Source organism: Triturus cristatus, chromosome 5_2 (assembly GCF_964204655.1).
Source record: "Triturus cristatus chromosome 5_2, aTriCri1.1, whole genome shotgun sequence".
NCBI classification, from domain to species: Eukaryota; Metazoa; Chordata; class Amphibia; order Caudata; family Salamandridae; genus Triturus; species Triturus cristatus.
The window spans coordinates 331504147-331526784 of NC_140588.1; the positions used below are offsets into that span (position 1 = coordinate 331504147).

The 22638-nt window shown below is 43.4% G+C and overlaps 1 protein-coding gene across 6 annotated transcripts in view; it reads right to left on the reverse strand.

The window, feature by feature from the left end:
• KIF13A (kinesin family member 13A) overlaps positions 1-22638 on the reverse strand; it is a 758668-nt gene that overhangs the window by 346964 nt on the left and 389066 nt on the right. For all 6 annotated transcript variants that reach the window (XM_085607091.1, XM_085607090.1, XM_085607089.1 and 3 more), the window contains 2 exons: positions 12982-13116; positions 9884-9996 (listed from right to left, as the gene is read on the reverse strand). In XM_085607091.1, coding sequence (XP_085463217.1) covers positions 9884-9996; positions 12982-13116 — 248 coding nt within the window. The remainder of the gene's footprint in view (positions 1-9883; positions 9997-12981; positions 13117-22638) is intronic.

Here is a 22638-nt window from a genome sequence, read left to right on the forward strand (position 1 = left end):
AGTGTGGATATGCGAAGCTTTACGCTTTCTGTGAACTGGAGACAGAACATTTGAGTCTACAGCACTACAAACCCTTACAGGTAAGTGACGTTCCTGTTTTGCAGCATGCACACACTGTGCACAGGCTAAAAAGTAGTGCCCAATTGCTAAAGTAGTGGCTTGTGAGCAGAAACGGGAGACGTATGGAACAATGTTGTAAGCATAGATTGGCCGAGTTCTGTTTCTGGTCATGCATGAATGTCCACAAAGTAATGACAAATGACTCATAAGCAGCTGTGAATGTATCCTCTACTATGATACGGCTTAGAAAAGTCACTGTGGCACCTTTCTTGCGAGTAGAATGTGCCCCAGGCACAGAGTTTAATGTTTGTTTGGCATTGGCATAACATATGTGAGTACACTTTAAAATACCCCTGGCAAGGTCCGCTTTTGAAATTGGGTTGCCAAGGTTTGGCTGGGCAAATGCAAAAACACTTTCCTTTTTCTGATAGACTGCTGGAGGGGACCTCTGGCAAGGTATGCCTCCAAAGACAGCTGTCCTGTGGTTCTGCTGTGCAATCTTGCTAAGTATCTTCATGGACCTTGGGTTGCGGTATATTTCTCAAAAGGTCATCTTAAAGGTCCTGGTCCGAGTCTGATTTTATAGTGTGCGACAGGGGCATATATGGTGGTGGTTTGTTAGTGTCCAACTACTTTTTATGAATGGGCTCCTTTGATATTACTCGGAAATGAGCCAATGCTTTTTCTGAGGCAGCAGTGTTGTGGACAGTGACCAAGCAGCCATATGCTCAGTGTCTGTGGCAATATATGTTGTCTAGCATTCAGCTGCTCAACATATGGTGGTGTCAACAGAGTCCTTATTTTGCTTGACTTTGAAGTTGACTTAGATGATGAGGGCTGGTCGGCTATCCCTCAGCTTTGAGGCTAGGTGCCTCAGTCTTGAGGTTCCTCCAGCGTCAAAGGTGCCGATTGGCACTGACTGGTCACGACTATTATGCACAGTGCTGTGAGAAATTTCAGATTCACTAATAATGTCTGTTTAGTGTGATGAATGTTTTACATTAACATCTTTTCCACTGTACTCTACAGAACTACATTTTCCTAACCTTGGCCACAATAGGCTCAAAATAGGCCTAACAAGGCCTGACTCCATCTTGCTTCCCAACATTGCTGCATTTTCATTTCTTCTTTCATCGCACAAACCAAAATGTGCACCAGTGAAATTCTTTTGTTGACAAGCTTTCCTTCCAAATGTAACTGTTCAGGTCCTTCCTGTCTGTATTTCAGTAGGTCTTTTCATTTCATAAGTGTGCCTTTGTTTTCTCTATAACTAGATTTGTACTTTCATATCTGATGACATTAGGTCAAGAGGGGATGGATTTTGGTATTGTTACCTTAATTCTGTATTGTGATTGGCTGAGCCTTGCAACTTTTTGTTCTCTTAATGCTGGCTGTGTGATTTTTCAATGTCTATTTTCTTATATAAGGGCTAATTTTATGTTTAAATCGGTTTTATTATTGCATTATAAGGTGAAACAAGAGCATACAATTCGAGAGACTCTCTATGACATTTGCAATATGAGGATACACTCTTTAATTTCTATAAGAACAACCGAAAAAAAATACAAATAAACAGAAGAATCAGACAAACATCCACCCCAAAAATCTTGCCCCCACCCAACCCCAGTACCATCCGCTGTATGAGCTATGTTATCAGAGAAGGAATTTACGAGAGTTATAAATATACTACAGATTATGTCGCTTCAGGTGCAGCTAAACGAAGCAACCGCAAATAGCAGGGGCATGTTAACTCTCTGAATTCCTTGGCCAGCAAGGCTAAGAAGGCTGCCAAATCTTACGGAAAGTTTCATCTCATGACGACAATGGAAGGGTGAGTTTTTCCATCCCCCAAATGTCCCATAAGCGCCTAAGCCATCCCACTTGAGTCGGGGCACTGGGAGAACCCCAGAGGGCCAAGATCGTTTGATGCGCGGCCCCCAGGGTTATGCTAATCTGGCGCCCCCTGCGGGAAGAGAGTGGGATGGTAAATTGGTTAGGTAGCCCTAGTAATGTACATGATGGGAATCTGGGGAGCTGCGTAGAGAAGTGCGTATCAATGTCATCTAAGACAGTTGACCAGAATGCTGCCAGACCTAGGCGTCCAAAGAGCTCAGTTTAGAGGTGAGCCGCAAATTGTTTTTGGTCTTTTAGAGAGCAGATCATTGTCAGCGTGTCGCATGTTTCAGGACTCAGAATAATTTTAATATTTTCCTCTGAGGCTTGACTTTATGTCAGACCTTTTGCTGCATTTGACTGAGCCTTATTCTAATTGTCAATATTTGATTTATCATGCATTTTGCCTAATTTTGAGACTAACCATATTTGCCCTCTGTAATAAACCCTTAATTGTTTCAGTAAACCATTATTTCTAACTTCTGTCTCAGAAAAGCTTGTTTTATTTATTATGCTAGATGTTTGATTGAAAATTTTGACCTAGTTAGGGGCACATTACCTCAAAAAACACTTGAGGCTAACACAGCCCCCGATCCTACAAAGGCGCTTTGTCTTATAACTTATCAATTTATCATAGACAGTGCAACAGTGCTGACTGGCAACACTTTTTCAGAGTTTGTTCCTGAAATTTTCTTGGCACAAAGCCAGAGAACCATTTGATGCCTAATCTGGGGGAAAGATTCTCTGTCTGCAGACAGGTAGTGTCTTTCTAAGGTTGAAGGTGCTGTGCCGGGCGCAGTGACAGAGGAATGGACATTGCCTTGGATGCAAGTTTCATCAGGACCCCTGGAGAGTCTGTCTGTACATGGAGTTATCAGAGGACACATAATTAAAATCAAATCCTGTGAGGCATAAAAGTTATAGGATGGTCTGCCCCTTTTGTTATCTGGGTTGATTCACTCTTTGGCATAAGCAGCAGGATGAGAGCCTGCTTTGTCCCCCCTGTTCCCAAAAGTGTCCTGAAGGATCGGCTTCACATGCCTCCAGCGTTAAAATATGGACTTAGGTGTGTAGCAGTAACAGAGTTCTCAAACATGTCCAAATCCAAAGGTGGGGGTCTACTTTCCTGGTTCATTGCAGAATTCAGGGGATGTATACAAGTCACCTTGAAATCAAAACTCTTCTTCGAAGAAAAAGAACTTGCAATGTCCAAGCCCAATATTAGAAGGCAGGAGTTTGTACAGCATGTGATCTAAAGCAGGACATGTTGTAGACCTGAACTTAAGGTAGGAATCAAAGCCCAAATTGAGGTCAGACTGCCATTTTAAAATATTTAAAAAAGATACAGGCTGAAATATGGACACGGTCTCTCTTATGTGATCGATAAAGTCATATGGAGGTGTTGATGCCTTTTTAAGTAACAAAATTCCATTTAAACACAGACTTTGCTGCAAACATAAACCTTATGACGTTAACAAGTACTTAGGAAAAGAAGAAAAGTTTAGACTTTAAAGTAATGTCAGATAATATGTAAAAAGAACAAGTTAGTTACCTTTTGAAATGCTCTTTTTTCTTCATTCTTATTCTGATGGACACTTCTAGCTACTCCGGTCAAATGATCCCTCAGACCTTCCAGAAGCTGCTTTTTGGCCAACCCATAGCAGGTCATTATCAGATGACTATCCACCTTGATACGGTCCTTTTCTGCATCACCTGACCCTTTTTTGCCACAGCAAACCCCACAAACAGTTGATCGTTCACCCAATGGTTTTTGTTAAGATCGATGTAAAAGCACAAGGCTCTTTTGGGTTCTAAATCATGAGTCGCCTCTGGAGAGAGGCTGAAGTTATGTGGGGGCACGTATGTCTCCAAGTATGGGGGAGCGGAGAACCAGCTCTATGAGGGTAGTTATCTCTGAGTCATGCCGGATTAGTTGGCTGAGGTTGACATATAGAGTAATCTGCGTTGAAGCAGTACTGGCTGGAACCTTCAAGTTTCCTGCATGCCACTGCTCTCAAAGGAAGAATCCGTAGGAAGGGGACATTCCCTAAGAATTCCCTATTGGAGATACCTTCTCTTCTGAAGCTTAAGAAGGAGAACGAGGTGTGAATGACTTTTGTTATCTGCGTGAGTGTCTCTCTGATATCGTGGGGGTGTCTAATATTTTACTCTGTTCTATCTTTTTACGCTGCAGGCGTCAGTTTCTGTTTCGTGCGTAGAAGCTTGGAGTGCAGATAGCCATAGAGAAGACCAGAGCCATTGTGGTTGCAACGACGACCGTCTCCTTAATTATTTTACCCCCTTCCCTTTTTAGGTCTCGCCTACGCAGCGCGCATGTGTTGCTCTGGCAAGACTTTTGTAAGGGGCTTTAAAAATACTGACCACACGCTCGTGCGTGTGGTCAGATTTTGGTTACAGGCTATTGCTAAGAAAGACAGCACGCAATTGGGCAAAGGCGGGTGCATGTCCCGCCTTTGCTCTGCCCACGGCCTATTGCTTGCAGTTACCCGCATGGGCGACATCTGTTTTAAATTATCGTGCCCAGACGTGCTTGGTTTGTTTACCCTGGTTTTCGGAAGAACTCCGCTTTTGGGAAATGTTTGGTGTATGAAGGTGCTGCCTGTCACTTGGATGCACGCGGTTTCACTTCAGTGCCAGGCCGGCGTCCCTTAACCCTCTAGTTTATTTGGGCGTTTAAAGACTACTCCAAGAATTCCTCAACTCTGGTACAACCCTGCAGTGTGGTGTTGGAATCCAGCAGCTCTAATCCCTCAACCTATGAGAGCGAGCAGTGATTGGATCTGTTGGGTGTATAGTTTTGGACAGTCCCCTTCATTTTCTGTATATATGCCGCTTTGCAGATATTTTGAGCACTGGAGATGAAACTGCACCAGCCTTGGGAGCTGGGGTCTGGAGGGAGCTGCCATCATTAATACAACTCTCCCTGCCTGTAGTCTGCGCGGCAGGATTGCTGCTGATGAAATTCTACCCCTGCCTGGTACACTGAGCTTGGAATGGTGAGGACAAATATTGAAACCATTCAGCACCAGAGTCACGCTGGACGCTTTCTCCCGTGTGCTTGCAGCAGCACAGCAGTGATCTTTATACTTTTTTGACCCTCCATGTGACTATAATTTGCTGATTTGTTCCTTGACCAGGAATGTACTGTACCTTTGGCAGTGCTTGTGGTTTTTTCGGCATGGGATTGAAAGCACTTCGGGACAGAAGGCGAGGGTGGGGCAGGGGGGGTTAATCTTTGCACACAAGTGGGAAGAGATTTGTGCTTCATAAATCCTTTCCTTCATTCTTCGCCTCTTGCGCACGTGTCAGGCAGACATATGTTTCCAATCGGAACGAAAAGGTTTAAGTCCATCACCTAACTAAAAAAACTTTGCTGAAATGTTTGGCCTTTCCTTGCAATTTTAAATATAAAACAACTGTAAAATTTAACATCATCTTAATGTGAAAATACGTATTTGACAGTTCAATTTTTTTACCAGGAACCAGTGATGCTTTTTTCATTTTTTATATCTCATCTACCACACAGTCTATATACTCTATGGGAGTGCATGTTTTCTCCGCTGTCTCCCTCATGTACTTCTCTCCATTTGCACTGTGTTATCTGTTGCCCATGTGCTTCTCCATGCCCCCCTGTATGTTGGGCTCACCCTTGTGTACTTCCCTTTGTTGCTTTCACGCAATGACAGCAGTACTCCACATATGGCTAAGCCTATCGCCCTCGGCAGGAACCGGTCAAAACTTGTGAAGTCAGTGTGGTTTCAGTGAGGTGTTCACATGGTTACAATTTTGGTCCGTTCTGTTGACGTGCGTTAGGCCCACCCAAACACTCAGTTGAGATAAATGTGGGAATGTCACTTTGTGAGATTCCAAGTGCCTGACATTTCGGTCTCACAGAAATATGGGGAAATAGTGTTTTTGACCCATTTGTGGGGCATTCATGCCAGCCCCACCACTCTGCATTCCCATGGGACGCTAGATTTCTGAAATGCCAAGATTTACTGAGCTTCCCTGGTTGCTGTCTCACCCAGACTCCAAAAACTATAGCCATTTCAGGTGGCAAGTTAGAGGAAATCGGTACTTCTGTGGGTTTAGTCTTGATGAGCCGGCAGCGAGGTGGTAAGGCCCTATTCTTACCGCTTGTGTGAGGCATTGGCCTGTCTTGGCACCGGCCCATTTTGGGTTTGGTTCCTAGCTCAAGGCATCAGATAGCATTTCTGCCACCCACTGAATGCAGAATTGGGTGTTTTAACCATCTCTGCCGACTCAAACATCAAAACGATGCCCAAGGATTCCAAATGGCCTCTAAATTGCTATGGGGATGGCTGCAGTATTTGTGCTCTGGACCCTGTGATCCAAAAACACTACTTGGGCTCCAGAGGTGGGGTGTGTGCCCTAATGCCAGCACCCACCTCAATCTATACATTTCAGAAATTCCTGACCCTGAATCACACATCAATTATACTAGCTCGTCTTGCGTCGTGGTGTATTCTTAATTAAGTTCTCCATGTCGAGCCTGAGTCAGTATGCTTGATAACCAGGGAAATGCTGCCCCTCCATCCCAGTGGGTGATAATCAGCTGTGTGTGAGGTCTGTGCTGCACTACGCTGGTTTATTTAGTGAGGATGTGGCACACTTCAGTGCATGCTCGAGCATGTGCTCTTTACACATGTGCAGTACAGTGAATCTGCCTCATGGTGGACCAGCTGCTCCCGTCTAGCTTAGTATATTGCCCATGAGAACAAGGAATTTTTCTACATATGCACACAAAGTGTGCACGCCTCGGAAGCTGAAGAGAATCCGCAGGCTGGTGCACTGGAGCCACTCTCAGCCAGGGAAAGAATCTGCTAAAAACTGCCTGTGTTCTCACTTGAACAGCTAGGCAGCAGAGTCCCCTTTCACAAGGTGACTGAGAGCACTTATGTGTCTGGGAGGAGGAGTTGAGACTGTTCACTGGTGCAAATGGTGCATGGCTAGTGAACATGACTAGTTGTGTGCATGAGGGGGGGGGTTAAGTGATTTGTGTAGCAACAGTTAGGGGCGACCTGCCAGCAGTCACTGAGCACTGATTCTTGAAAGTAACTAAATGCAAAATCTGGATTATTATTACCCCTCCCATCTTTGGGAAGTCTCATTAGGGAAAGCAAACAGTCAAGGCTTACAAGCGGAGGAAGAGAGTAAGGGAAAGACTCACCCGTCATTAAATATGGGCAAAGTGAAATTTTGAGGGGAACGGTGAAATCCCTTATACTGCAAAGCAAAATGCCCTAACATTTAACTCTCTCACACCTCACAGACTATCTTTCACACATTCATTGAAGCACTTACTTCCCCTCATACTAGCCGTTTTGCACTACAGACTGCACTCCCACCACGCCCATCAGAGTAGCAGTCACACATTGCTGGTAGCACTCACACCCATCACAGAAAGGTAGTCACGCACTACTGACAGCACTTTCACCCATCATTGAGCAATAGTCCAACACCACAGTCTCACCCTAGCAGTCATTTACTACCGCACACATTCGCAACCCTCACAATCTAGCAGCAAAGACATGTTTAGTTGACACCTGAAAGTGCCTTTTCATGGATTGAGGAGTGTATTTCTGGTTCAGTCGATGAACAAGTGGCTCATTGCAAGTATAAGTCAGTGGGTGGATGAGTAGACGTAGGAGTGCAATGAAGAGTGACTGTTTATGAATAGTGATTAGAGTGCGTGGACCAATGGATCACTGACTGGATGGAAGCATCCAGGCACTTTTAGTTATTAGCCAGACCCAGTGCCTTTACCAGTACTTGTGCATTTTTGTTCTTCTGCCAGCCCGTGTAATAAGCTGGGGGAGGTAGTAAATACAGCATTGGCATCTCCACTGACCTACATCATTTACAGGAACCAGTGCTAATTTTTTGTTACTCAAATTCTGTAACTTTCTGAAGATCAAGAACATGTTTTTTTAAAGGGTCCTTGACTAGTCTTCTCTTGTACGAATCACTGTGCAGTACTTGTTTCGGTTTTAACAGCAACAAATCAATAAATCAATTGTCAGATGTTGAGACATACAATTCAGGATTAAAGCAAGTCATTGATTAATGTTGCTTCAGGGATGTCACACTTTGAATTGAGTTGAACACTGTTGGAACAAGCATTGGCATAGCCAATAGGTCTCGCCTTTGGGACCTTATAAGTGTTTAGCCATGCAACAGTTGATGTTGTTGCACCAAGGATATTGTGCTGCATAACTAAATACTTATAAGGTCCCCAAGGCGAGACATATTGGCTATGCCAATGCTTGTTCCCCTAGGTGCTTCCACGTAGAGCTGTGATTATAACAAACTCACTCGTCGGGTAGCATAAGGGGAACTGGGTAACATAGCATTGCCCCCACTGGATTTGACTAACATGAGGTGGGTGATACCTGTAATACTTTGTACCATCTGCGTGTTTGACAGCCGTAGACCAGAGTCCTCTAATCTTTACCTCTCCCAGATGGCCTCCCCAACCTAACAGTGCCATGTCCGTCATCATAGTCAGTTCTGGGAGGGGTAGGGAGAAGGATCTGCAACAAGTCCAACTGTTGTCAAGTAACCACCACTGCAGTTCTTTTGCAGTCTCCTCCAAAACCTGGATGGAATTGGACAGGTTCCCTTGGTTCTGAGCCACTGAGACTTCAGATCCCACTGCAGTGCCCGCATGTGCCAACTGGTGAAGTCCACAAGTGTGTCCAGAAGGCATAGCCTGTGCCGAGGGAGACCCACCAGTGGTAACCCGGCTTCTAGAGGCTTCCGTGGATCAGTGGGACACAAAGGCACACCAGAAGGAACTGGTAAAATGTAGAAGATGGGAAGCCTAGCATCTTTGAACATCTCAATTTGTTGAGACCTTGGATTCCATCGAATCACCCACTGAATCAATTCCTCGGCAACAGACCAGGAGAGAGACTATGGGACACCTCAACATCCTCAGGACTTCCCAGAAGGAGATTGGCAAGGGTGAGAGAAGGCTCTGTGGATGTCTTGTGTTTCTATGACCTGTCATGGGGCTGCACTGAAAACATTAACGCATCAGAGTACTTGACTTGGAGAGGCAGTGGCCTTTCTGTGATTTCCGACTATGTTCAGTGATGTACAGCTTGGCTTTGGGGTCCCAGATCTCCTTTGGATTCATTGGGACATATTAACTGCAGAACTTAGACTCGTGGCTTGACCCTAGACATCAGAGGAATACCCCGGGGGACCCATCACAGACTTTTGTTTGCACAATCCCTACAAGGTGAAAAGGTTGCGGTTTTAGGTGGCGACATTTTCCTTGCACACTGTAGATAGAATTGTTTTAGGAAAAAAAGAGTCCGCAAACTGGCGTGGAAAAAAGGAGCTAGCTTCGGATTCACATTGGAAGGCACAGAAAGAAAGGAATTGACAGCATGCAGGAGTACTGCTTACATGTGGCTCTGGTGTCACTTTTGGGGCAGGACACAGTTGACGTAGAGCCACACAACTCCACCTGCTGGTGCACAGTAGCAATCAAAAAAATCAACAACATCCAGTCTGGCTTCGTGAGGTATTCACAAGGTGAAGAATCTGCGGTTAGAAGTATTCATCATGAATGTAGGTTTCATAACTTAGACAAAGTGCATTTCCCATAAACTAATTCTGATTGGCCTCTAAGTTCTACAATTAAGTCTCAAAGTAATTTATCTACTCTTGCTGCAGAACTTGAATACTTGTATGTAAACGTGGAGGTGTGCCCAACACAGACTTACTTGAGTAAAAGAACTCCAAGTGTATCATCGAACTTGAAGTAACACAGTATGTATATGACCAGAAGCAGGTTTGCAACCATACGAGAGGAACATCAGGAAAATTCTGCTTGTGATATATGAATGAATGAGCAATGTCATCTGGAACATCTTACTTGTTTATGTTGCTGCCCTCCTTCAGACGCTCCCCTGCAGCTCCTGTTTTGGACACTCTTTCACTTCCAGCCAGGTCCACCAAACTAAGCTTGCTGACCTTCTCTCCAGAGTTCTAATCAAGCAAAATAGAAACAGTAATAGTAGCAAAAAGATGCAATAAAAAAAATATTGTATTATATGACCTAAAGGATAAAATTTCATGGGGAATTTTTTTTTCACATTTAAAAAGCATCTAGGTTTTGGACTAGAGAAACCTGGAGCATGTAGACTTCCTAAGGTGCCTTGTTTGCAAAGGCTTGTCTTAAACAAGAAACAAACATGTGACAGTTGCCGTCAGATGTTCCAATCAGTGAGGTCAGTGCCAGCTAAGCCATGTCAAAACATACACAGATGACAATCAGGTGCACCAAAACATGCAGGTCTGCGACACAAGAAATGTTATAGCATAAATAAACTGTTAAAGTAATCAGATGTTGGGGGGGTCCATATGTTTGTCCAATTATAGCGCTCGCTCTCTTTTTGGGAGATGTTATTATAAACAGGGTCATAACCATATCTATTCAAGACTATGATAGAAACTGGGGCACAACCTCTATCGGAGCGCTGTGTACACAGATTGTGCACCAGACACCATGGGGGTGTTCTGCTTACATGGAGGTTAGGAATGGGTATTACTCAATTAAGGGAAGGTTTGCAGAAAATTATAAAATTGACTGGTTTACTAAGTAATACTAATTCTCGCTAGACAATCCATATGCCTATCAGTCAATGGAAGCATATCATTGTTACCCCCATACATGAATTCCTTCAAAAGTACACCCTGAAATTGTGGCGCGGGCGTTGTTGTGCTTGTCTTTCCTTTTTTCACCTTTAAGTCACCTGCTCTCAGCCTCAGCCCACTTTTGAACATCTGTTATCCATCTCCTTATATGAGGCACTCTATGGGGATTTCAACTACATAACTGCCCTTTGTTTGGCCAACAACACCACTAGGTCAAATAATTCACAGAGTTCTGCTTCTGTTAGGAAGGGGCATCAGCTCAAGCAGACTCGCTCCAGGTTCATGCAGGGCAGGTTTACTGTGAACGGACAGTGCTTGTGATCTCCCAGCAAAACACAACCATCTCATGTCAAATGCATATCTTATGGTACAACTCAGCATTTGAAAGCCCACATCTAGGCTAAGAAGTAACAGTGGTACGATAGGAGGTCCAAAGACCGCTTCTCTTCAAGGTCCTGTAAGTCATGTTTGGTTAACATTTGTAAAGCCTACACAGAAACTATTGTCTCCATCCTGTAATGTGAGAAAGACTAACAGCCCAGGCATGAGTGGTTCAGCATCACCACCCTTCCAGACACATTATACTGCTCTTGTGAGCAAGCTGTATTAGAGAAGTGGCCTGAGGGACCCAATTTAATTGCATGACGTCCAGAATAGTCCTCAGTGTCACTGCCTCAAAGAGGTCCCTGAATGCTATACTGCCACTCCTGATACACATGTAAATGTGGTGGAATTAGTAGTCCCACTCAACACTAGTAGAAAGTGTAATAGCAGGTAGTGGGAGTATGAACTTTTGATGGCTATCCATCTCCGGCACCTATTCCAACAGTACTTCCTTATCCATGTCAATAGAGACATTCCAGGGTCTGATACTCCACACTTTGGAAACAACTCAGTTTTACTACTCAGTTCCCACTTAAATGCAGTTGTTTCAGCACCTGGTGGCTCAACTGAAGTGCAGCCATCAAGCAGTAGATCTCAAAGTCTGGTGCTTCTAATCCTCCTTCATTGTTGGCATTAAGTTGGTCTATATTTTCCACACCAGCAACTGGGACAGGCCAGAGATTCAGAAGGATTACATTTTGTCAGAGTCCAGCTATGGAGGAGTGCAAACCTCATCACTTAGACACAGGGGAACATTTACAATGGCAAAGAGCATAAGCATATGAGAAAAGGCTAATGGCAGGCACTTTAGGGATTTCTGTTGATCTTTGTTCATTTCAGTAAGATTTTACATATATTTCAGACTTTAAGCATACCTTTTTATGTCAGGGGCTATTATGAATATTGGTAAGCTCTTCATGCTGATGTAGGTCTTTTTGTGAGGATAACGGCTTGAACCATGATGGCGGTAAGAGATTATTAAATTTTACTGAGGGTATAATTATACTAGTTAAGTACTAGCGCAATGAGCTGTTCCTTTTTACAGTGCACATACCTTTTCTTCTCATGTCCAACCTTCCCAATTACCTTCTATTCCTTCCTTGCCCAGTATTTTTTGCCCTTTAGTTACCTTCCACTACCTCCCATCTCTTCTTAGAAACGCCATTTTTCTTATATTCCCATTGATCTCATCCCTTCATTGAGGTGTTACCACTAGGGTCTTTAAGATTAAGTAAGTTTTGTGGTGATCGCTTCATTGTGCTAAATATGACATTGAGTGTATGTGCCTGCATCATTTATGGCTGCAGTGACACGTTAGCGGTAATTGAGAGGTTCAAGACTGTTTAGAAGGCCTGTGGTCTGCAGGAGATCCGGTTTGTCGAACAACAAATTGATTTCTTTTCAGATACATAGACTGGATGGCGATTTGAAAAATCCAATAAGGAGTCCGGGAGGGTATCTGCAAATGTTATTTTATGTGGAGGTGGTTGGTAGATTAGAAGGATTGAGGTAGTGAAAGTTGAGAGGGGTGAGCAGCATATAACTGGAACGCTCTTTGATCAAGGAAGTCAATAGAGAAGTTTTGTAACTACGCCTAGTCCACAACTGCCCTTCTTGGTGTCACTAACTTAGCTTTGTACCGAGATAGAATACATTATAGGTGAAGTATCCAAAGCATTTTGTCACCATTCAAACTTTATCTCCAGAACTTGGGTTCTCAATATTTCTCATAAAGTAGAACCAACTAAACTGTTGTTATTTTCTACCAGAAGGCACACGGTGGACGAATACTGAAAGCATGCAATGCCAAACGCTATGACAATCGACAACACAAAATTACCCTGATGCGCATGGCTATTCTCGAAAGCATCTACACTATTACAATGCTTTGCCAAATTCTATGCAAGGAAGGCAGCGGCTTTGAATACTTACACCAGATTGGTGGTCATACAGAGTCTGAGTCACAATGATACTGAACACTGCGTGGGATCGGCTACTTTCCTCATTCATGTTAGTTGCAGCCACAGTTCGAGATTTGTTTCCCTCCGACATCAATGACTCAATGTCCTAGAGAGAAGAGAACGATCAAACAAGTTAAAAACACACTCTCCGAGATATAGCCACTGTTTTTGGCTCCCACTTAGCCCGCGCCAAGCTAGTAACCCCATCATTAAAAGGATTTCCGATTACAGGGTTCATATTGTTCCATGGAAGCATCCATCCATTGCAAAGATTCAAGCAGCTCGTGACTGCCCACCACAACCAAGTTAAGCCATGGCCTCCTGACGTACCTCAGACGTGCTGTTTACAAGCACTACACAACCCCTCTTTTCCCTCTGTTGCCTTCGCATAGCTTATTTCCCAGGCAGGCGAGCACTACAAAAATAGCTGACGGTTTAACAAAATGAGTGGCGACACAAACTAAGAATCTTTCGAATAGCCACATCTCTGTTTTGAAAACAACTACCATATCCCACAGGAACTCAATTCCATCAATTCAGGACAAAAATGCTAAATGTAGAATACCACCTAACGTACCCACCGTTACTTATTTTGGTTTGGTAAAGTGCAACTTTCACTTCCAAGGCAAACGACCACATATTTGACTAGCCATAACATTGGCACTGTTCATTTCACGGGACAAAACGTTCACTTATCCACTGAAATGATGTCGGTAAAATGAAAACTGAAACATGAATTTATGCTTTACCCTTCGTATGAGATTGGTGAAGGGTAAAATAAACTTATGTGGCCTTAGGAGGGTCGGATTTGCCTATAGGGCAATCTAGCAGTGCCAGAAGGGCTGATCTGATGTGTCAGTGTGGGGGCCATTTTTTATTCTTTACTGTTTGAGGACCTGCTTTATGGTCTGCTGGGCCAGTTTTTACTGTTGATGTCCCTGATATTACCACAAACATTACTTGCAGCAAGCACATATGCATGTGGTTTCCCATGCTTGCAAAACTTCTATACAGCGTGTCTTTAAAGGTGGAAAACTGCCCTGATTTGCAGACTGTGGCCCATTTTTTAGTCATCTAAAACGCTAATGGGGGCCATTTTCATTTTGGTGCCCAGGTCTATTTTCAGCCCCCATCCAAACCTAGACCTAAGATCATACAGTGTCTTACATCACACACAAGTACTCAAAGTGGGAGTCCTGCACAGTAAACAAATAAAAGCTATCTGTAGCTTCAAAACAGCGTAACTCCAATGATGTGAGCAAAGACAAGTTGGGTTTACCCCACTGCAAATACAACAGAAACACAATTGGAAGCCAATTCACAGCTTCATAATTGGACGATATTCTGGAAGCTATCGGAGAATCAAGCGAGGCGCATGAGCACAAAATAGATGCAGTAGTGACAGACCTCACTCTTCTTACATTGGACCAACGAAACTCTCCAAAAGTGTCACTGAAAACGAGGCAGTGCCGACATTAATGCAACCCTCAGCAAGGGACATTCAGAAACAAGTGATACACCTCAAGAACCATGTGCACTTCTTGAAGCACATGGGGTGCTTCAGAAGAAACCTGGTGAGAATTGTTGGTCTCCCTGCAAAAGCCAAGATGGAACTCCATCTTTAGCAGTGATTCAACACCCAGATTGCTCCTGAACGCCTCTTCAGGTTAAAAGGGCCTATAGGGCCTCAAAGGCGTCTCCGAGGCAGGCAATCTCTCCAAGGGCGCTGGTGGCCTGCTTACTCCATTACAGAGACTGGGACAGCTTCCTACAGTTAGCACACTATGATGGTTCATATACAATATGCACATTATCGTCTCAAATACACCCTTTAAATTTTGGGATTCATATATTAATTCAACCAAAGAACGCAAATGTCGTAGGCTGGGCTTCACACAGGAGAGCTACTTATTGGTACCTGGAGAGCTACCAGTAGCTTACAAGCTACTCGTTGGAGAATACTGGCGTAGATCAAGTCACCCTCTACCCAATCCCCTTTAAGTCCAAAGAGAGTTCTGCGAGGGCCGTTTATGACAATTAATTGTTGGAATAGGTACCGTCAGTTCAATGCCAGGCTCAAGAAGAGCTTTTTATTGGCAATATGTTTTGATACCGTCAGTTGTATGGTATCAGACATCATCCGAGAAAACACTCAGCAACCGTATAAGTTAGCATAGCCATACATAAGAGTTGGGACTCAACCATCAGTAACATGATGGCTATGGCTAAGGAAATATCAATAGCAACAATTGAGGAATGGTGAATGTGGTCAAAATAAAGGAAGGTACATTCTTACCTGTGCAGATGCGTGAAGACACATAATGACTACGGGAGACACACTTGACAGAAACAAAAGTTGCTGAAGTCCACAAGAGTTCCAAGAGACAATATGCATAATATGCAAAGGGTGCCCTAACAGTGCATCTTAAAAAAACTGATTCACAAAGTTGGTATTTATTTCGAGAGCGTATGCTAGAAGGTAAATGAGCCAGTATGCTACCACCTCCCCACAGACAGGAGGACCGGACGCCAGATCTAATTAGCCTAACGGAAATGTAGGCTAGTCTTGGGCGAACTTTTAATTACGCTGGAGTAATTCTGGATTACTAGTGTAATGTGAAATGACCAAAAATTAAGCAAATATTCCCGTGCCTTGCCCCAAAATTCAGGGTTGGGCTCATAGCATAATGCAGCGTAGTCTCACGTAATTATATATAACTACGCTAAGGCAAATTACACCGGATACACACTTCACTAGACTGCCAACATATGGGGGGAGGGAGAGAGAGATTACATTCTGTTCATAACACCCAACAAGTTAGATTGTGCCGACCACTACCGGGCCCACTGGTGGCGAGAAAAGCTGAGGACTTTGCGGCCTGGTAACAAATACAACCCAATGGACACCGACAAGCATGGTAGCAGTATAATACATGTTTTACTCCAGCACATCTGCCATACTCACAGTCAGATTACGTGCGACATGCTGTTTGTTTTAGCTTCGTACGAGGTTTAAAGAAAATTAAATGACACGCGTTTGAAAAGTCGATACGTGGTAAATGACACATCGCGGTTGAAATTGGTACACAGCAGGATACTGCACACTAATTTTTATGTAGAACTCGCCCCTGAGGAAGGGACCCCGGACGCCCGAAATGCATTGGGCTTTGTACCAACAACATGTTACTGTCAATGCCATGTTTATAAAAATCTTTTGTGATGTGAGGTAAAAGAGAACTATTTGATGGGTATTTTGTTTGCATTTTTGCTATGTAAACACGCATCAGAAATAGATGTAATGATGGGAGTTACATGAATTATTGATGGATAATTCACAAACCATAAAAAATTGTTTGTTTCTATTTGGATTCTATTAGATTAAAGGTGTTTTGGAACCAGGACAATATACAGAACAGTTAGTTCTATAGGCACAGTGCTCACTGCATTCAGGATTCTCATCCTGTTAGACCAACATGTTTTTACTCTCCCATACACAACCTTCATCCCAGGCTGGACATGGTTATATGTCCAAAACAAATGCATGGAGCAACTGAATACGTATAACACTTTGCACCATAACCCACCCTGTTTTATTCACATTAGGGGAGAAACACTGAATGCAATCTGACAGAGGTTCCAATCTCCGATCCTGCAACACACAGCGTTCAGAGCCAGTATTGCAACCTACGTTGAACAATATTTCCCTGATCATGATAAGTCAGCTGGAGAAGTGTTGATAGAATGGGAAGCTTTTAGGGTGCATCTTAGGGGAAGGTGTATCCAGATGTCATATGGGGTGAAGGCAACCTTTAACAGCGACATAACCAGACAGGCAGCACATTAGAGAACTAGAAATTACAGCGGTCACTGAACCAGGTGTCACAGAACATACCATAAACACAAGACTAAGTGATAAGGAGACAGTGGAATGACTGCCGCAACTTGTCTATGGGTAACAGAGCAGGCAGCACAGCTACAGTGACAAGACAGGCCCACCTACTGGTCTGTTTGCTTCATAATTAGATGCCAGATGTCATGTTTTGATGCTTAGAACATGTCACTCAAGAGATAAGTAGCATCATACAGATTTAATATGCAAAACTGTACTCAACCTAACTGCACTGCAGGAGAAGTATTATAAATCAAAAATAATAACGGAACAGACCTAAAGAATCTAACGTTAGCATAAGCTATAGAATTGTACGGCCTACTGTTACTAGAGGAAGTCAAACTGCAGTTCGTAATCAGTGACTAGTAAGACCCCATATAGTTGGCTCCTAAGCTATTACAATTATACTAAGCGGCAAAGGAATGTGGATCACTGTCACACATATGTAGAGCCTAATATTGACTCTTTCTACACCTCAACAAGAACCACTTGAGATGGCCTCATATTACCTACTTTCGGTGATTAAGTTAGATTTTAAGTAGCTAGTCAAGGTACTCACACACAGAACCTCACCTTCCCTGTTCATCTTGGATCACCCCAATCAGCCGGGCTTCATTTCACAATGAAACATAGCAACACACATTAAAAAACTCTGATGTCATGAAGGACTGTAGAGTGGAACCTAGTCTGCCAGCTGTGGTGTCCACTGATCTGGAATAAACATTTGACTCTCTTAACAGGGATTGCTTGTTTGCAGTTCTACACGAGATGGGCTTTAAATGAGAAATCAAGGCATGAATAAAACTTTTGTACTCCGTCCCAACTGCAAGAATGAAAATGAGTGTCATCTTAGAACCGCTGATCATAAAGCGAGGCATAAACCAGAGATGCTCACTAGCACCACTCCTGTTTCCAATGGCGGTGAAACCCATGGCGGTATGGTCTTGCTGTTAAAGCGCACGCAAGGGGACTGCACTGGGGGGAACATTCAAACATTATATCCAAATACGGTGATGACATACTGCTTTATTTTCATAATATGCAGTAGACTTGGGCCCGGTGCTGAGAACCCTTTAACGCTTCAGGAAGATGTTAGGGCAGAGGCTACATATGGAGAAGTCATGCCTAGATACTAGCTGAACTTGGCTTGCAGGAACTACACTCCGAACTACACTCCTAATTCCACTATAGTGTTAAAATAACACAGTTGATACAAGAGTTCTAATTATACCAAACAGTTGCAAACAAAATGTATGAGAACTTAGCGATAGCCTTGTCAAGTGTAAGCAAATCATTGTCTTTCTGGAAGACATTGCCCCTGTCCGTAATAAGCAGGATAGCCATGGCCAAGATAGTGCTGCTACAATGATTTATCTATCTTATTTCAACCATCCCAATATTATTGTCAAACGATTATTTATTGAGATTGATATTGTGCTAGTCAACACAACTTCCACTCACAGAGGTTGTGCTGGAAGCAGCCACCCTAGATAACCTCTACTTGGCCGCACAGATTAAGTGAGTGGTAAGGTGGATTGCAGAACCTAACCAATCCTTCTCCCCAATGCATCCGGGCAACTTATGGATAAATGTTGGTGTAGACACAAATTCTCTTGCGATGCCTGAAGGAACACTATTAGCTTACACTGATGTATAGGCACTGCTAGCATAGGGCTCAGCTAAGGACAAAAATCAAGACCGCGTATGCCCCCACACTGCTGTTGCGGTGGATGCCTGAACTACTAAAGAAAGAAGGTATGGCAGATGTGCTGGATTGGATGGGCATAGGTACTGCATGATGGTGATGCACTACATACATTCCAAGTGCTGCAAAAAGCAAGCTCCATCTCCACAAGAAGTTCTCATTGTTCCACACCCTGACTGAGACAATCAGGAATATCTGGTCATGAGGAATCGGGTTACCACCAACACATGCCGAGATGGAGGTGGTGCTCGAGATGGGAAAGGGATGGGGGTATCCAGGCTGAACTCAGCATTATTAGGAATGACAAAGACAACTGTACAGGTGCTTCGTGATACCTGGGCAGCAGGCTTGAACGATGAGGTGACTGATTTCAGTCAGTGAAAGGATACCCAAAATGAATATACAGAAAAATGAGTTTCAAACAGATCCGGTACAATATACTACACCACATGTATTTGACAGCCAGCCGCTCACACACCATTTATCAATGGATCCTCAATGAATGCCCTGTACATCATATGGGTACACAGAACAAATGGTTAACATTAAAACAAGCAGCTCACGCTAAGTTGGCAGGGTATGACCAGACATGGGTCCCTTGCTCACTTTGCCACTGGATTTAAGCATGCCTGACTGATGAGGGATGTTACCCCGAAACCAGTCCCGGGATGCTTGTTTCCAGTCCAGGAAAGACCTGGCTTGGCAGTTTGGGCTGGACTGTTCCCATGAAGCACAGGGTCAAGACTGATTTGCATATGGCTGGGTCTGAACTGGGGTGGCTGGATGGGCTAAAGAACGATGATGGATTCAACCTAGATCTGCGACTGGGGTGAGTGTCTGAAAATGTTCAGCGCACCATTCACCATCTCCTTGCGTTTGCTCCATATCTTGCAAAGCACAGAATTGGTGACTGAAAATAATTCACCGATTGGGTAAACTGTAGGTAGGAAATGCATATGCCATAGTCTTGATACCAGTGCTGAATTTGGAAAAAAATAAGTGCCAGGGCCCTCGTCAGGAAGGCACAGCAGCTTACAAAATACATTTCCCCTGCCATGCTGCCAATGACAGTAACTACACAAATACTAACCATGACACTCATACAAGTGTGACAATTCAGACTATTCCAGGCCCCCAAAGTTTTAAGAAAGGCTTGGTCGAGAGGTAATAGTAATGTTTTGTGCTACACTATAGGGATTCCTAAAGCGCATGGCTACCCGTAGGCTTACCAGTGCTGGCTGAGACACAGGGTTGCTTCGGGACGGGTGGAAAAACACGGGTGGCTATTAATATGTATACAGCCATGCTTTTAGCATTTTCCTGAACTGTGATTTGTTGTTTCGTCATCTTAATTCTACAAGAAGAGTGTTCCAAAGTTTGAGGATGAGAAATGAAAGGGACCTACCGCCCCATTTGGCCTTGTGAATTTTAGAAACCTTAATGAATCGACCTGTAGAGGATCTTAAAACTCTACTGGGGGAGCAGGGAGTCAAGAGTGCCCTAAAAAACACAAACAATACTCCACTCTCTCCAGGTCGAGCTTACACTATATAAAGCTGCAAAAAAGAAAAAACTGGCCGCCTGCACACATTAATCTTTTGGAGTCTGAAATTAATACTGTGATCTGACATGCTTTGTTAATCGGTCAGTCGATTATTATTTACATTTCCTCTGCTCATGAGTTTCATTAAAGGATGTTTGTTTTTTGCAGTTGGACATTTAATGCAGTTGTGCACGTAATCTACAATTATGTAAAATGTGTCAGAGTTATGTTGGTTTTATGGTTCTTGTTGTGAAATACTAACCCATTCATTTTATAGCTGTCTCTCTACATTGTGAATTATTGATCTTAATGAATTTTGAAGCTCTTCTGTTAGTGTTTTTGATGTTGAAGTACTGCCCTAAGCGCTGCACTTTTAATGTGTTATCCACTCACCAGCAACTGTCCTGTTTCTTCTCCCCCTCACCATCTGACAGAAGGAAAAAAAGTGCTATGAAGCGGCTATCGCTGCCCGCTTAATACTCCTTTTTCAACCTTCCCATCATCCCTCGTTCCCCACCCGATTGCCACAGTCAATCGCTCGCCCGGAGGCGAGACCTATTGGCCTTGCCAATGCTTGTTTACAGTTTGCTCAAAGGCACTGTAATAACTGAAGTATCACAATTCTAATTGTGAAATGTTTGCCCCAAGTACATCTTGAACATTGTGTGCTAACACAATATCATATGTTAATCTCACATTACCTATGTTAATATTTACAGAATACATATGCTACTGATTTCCTCCTTATTGGAACAAGATTATGTGCAAAGTCTAGTAGTCATGAGCTTCTCAGCCACTTCACATGGCAGGCTGATTACTCTAATAGTTAAAGGCTGACTGTCAGAAAGCTTTCGCGAACAGCTCGAATGAATTTGTGGACAGCTTAAGCCCTTTTGTTTTAAACTATTATGTCTTACCTTTGTTAGGTGCTTCTCTTCTTGTTGATCACTTTCCCTCCAATATTGTGTGTGTGTTCTCGCTAGGATGTTCCACGGTAAATACAAAATAAATGTAGTATGCTGTGCCAGCCTGTCTTAAATATTGAATTGTTTGGCACTTTGACTAGTTTTGCTGTCCTTTGTTCCTAAATGTACAATTGTCTTTTTATAGTGTGGTAACCAGAATCGGAGAATTTGTTCCACAGGAGCCCCTTCCTAAATGTAATATACAATATCAATATGGCTCTTGGTACGGTCAAAATTGCAATGTACCTTTTCTCACCTAGTTACACAGTGTCTCTTTCCAGTACTGTTGTGAATGATTAACCCACGATGCTCCCTGGATTGCTAAATGTTCAGAAAATTGGGCAATTTATTTTTTGCTTAAATTTGCACCTTTTTTATATCACAATCTCTTAACATTTACACCAAGAACAGTTGAGAAGACTGTTGAATTTTTTTAAATCTCACTCGAATCTTTCTCAACTATCTGATGGATGCCCGTCTTCAAGTTGCTTACAGAAAAGTCTACTAATACTGGTTCTGGTTCCATGACCCTGGACTGGTTACATAATATTCCAGACTGAAATGCTCTGTTAGACTTTAACAATTTGTAGGTCGTCTTGCCTGACGACAGTACAAGCGCTGTCTGCTGGGAGGAGTATTGTTTAATATGAAGGGTTTGGGGCCCGCTCATTGCTCATGGTTCACTGCCATCATGGTCACTCTTCTTTACAGCCTCCTAAATGGCCAGCGTGTGCCGGGCATCACTTACTTTTGTGTCTATGGAGCATGGAACAAACACACATTAATTCATCTTAATTAGTATCCGTCCGCTGTGCACGCTGTGATTGAGGTGCAATTTCTTCTTTCCCTCCCACCCCCTTGTCTATGGTGCTTCTTCCCCCCCCCACCCAGTCTTTCTCCATGTTGCTTCTTCCTCTCTACGTCTGAGAGTCATCATAGAGTTCCCCGATTTTCAACTCTAAAATATCTTTGGTTTAAACCTATGGCAGTCATGTTCTGTTCGCCTCTTCTTGCAACAAGTTGATTTTTACTTCCTATCATTCTCTATCATGATTGAATCTGAGCATGTCTGCTACTCATGTTTGGAAAAGGCTTTTAACATGTGTAGCTCCACAACACTGCCCATCTCCTTTATCCCCAACCAGTATGATATATGTTGTTCCCTCACCACTTAGCCCCTCCTGGTCTAAAATGCATTTATTTGTAAACAAACCAGTTCTCACAGAAGCGTTGCATATACTAGCAAGGACACACAATTCCATTACATACAGTTCCACACCACGCCACACAATACCACTACAATCCACGCCACACAATTCCAAGACATGCAATTTCACTTCACGCTGCACAATTCCACGCCACAAAATTCCACTCCACTCTACGCCCGACCACGCCACACCAATTCATGCCCCACAATTCCACACCACTCCATTTTACTCTGCTCTATTCTGCTCAATTCCACTCTGCTCCACTCCCACCACACAATCACACCCCTGCAATTCCACTCAGCTGCAATTACACACCAC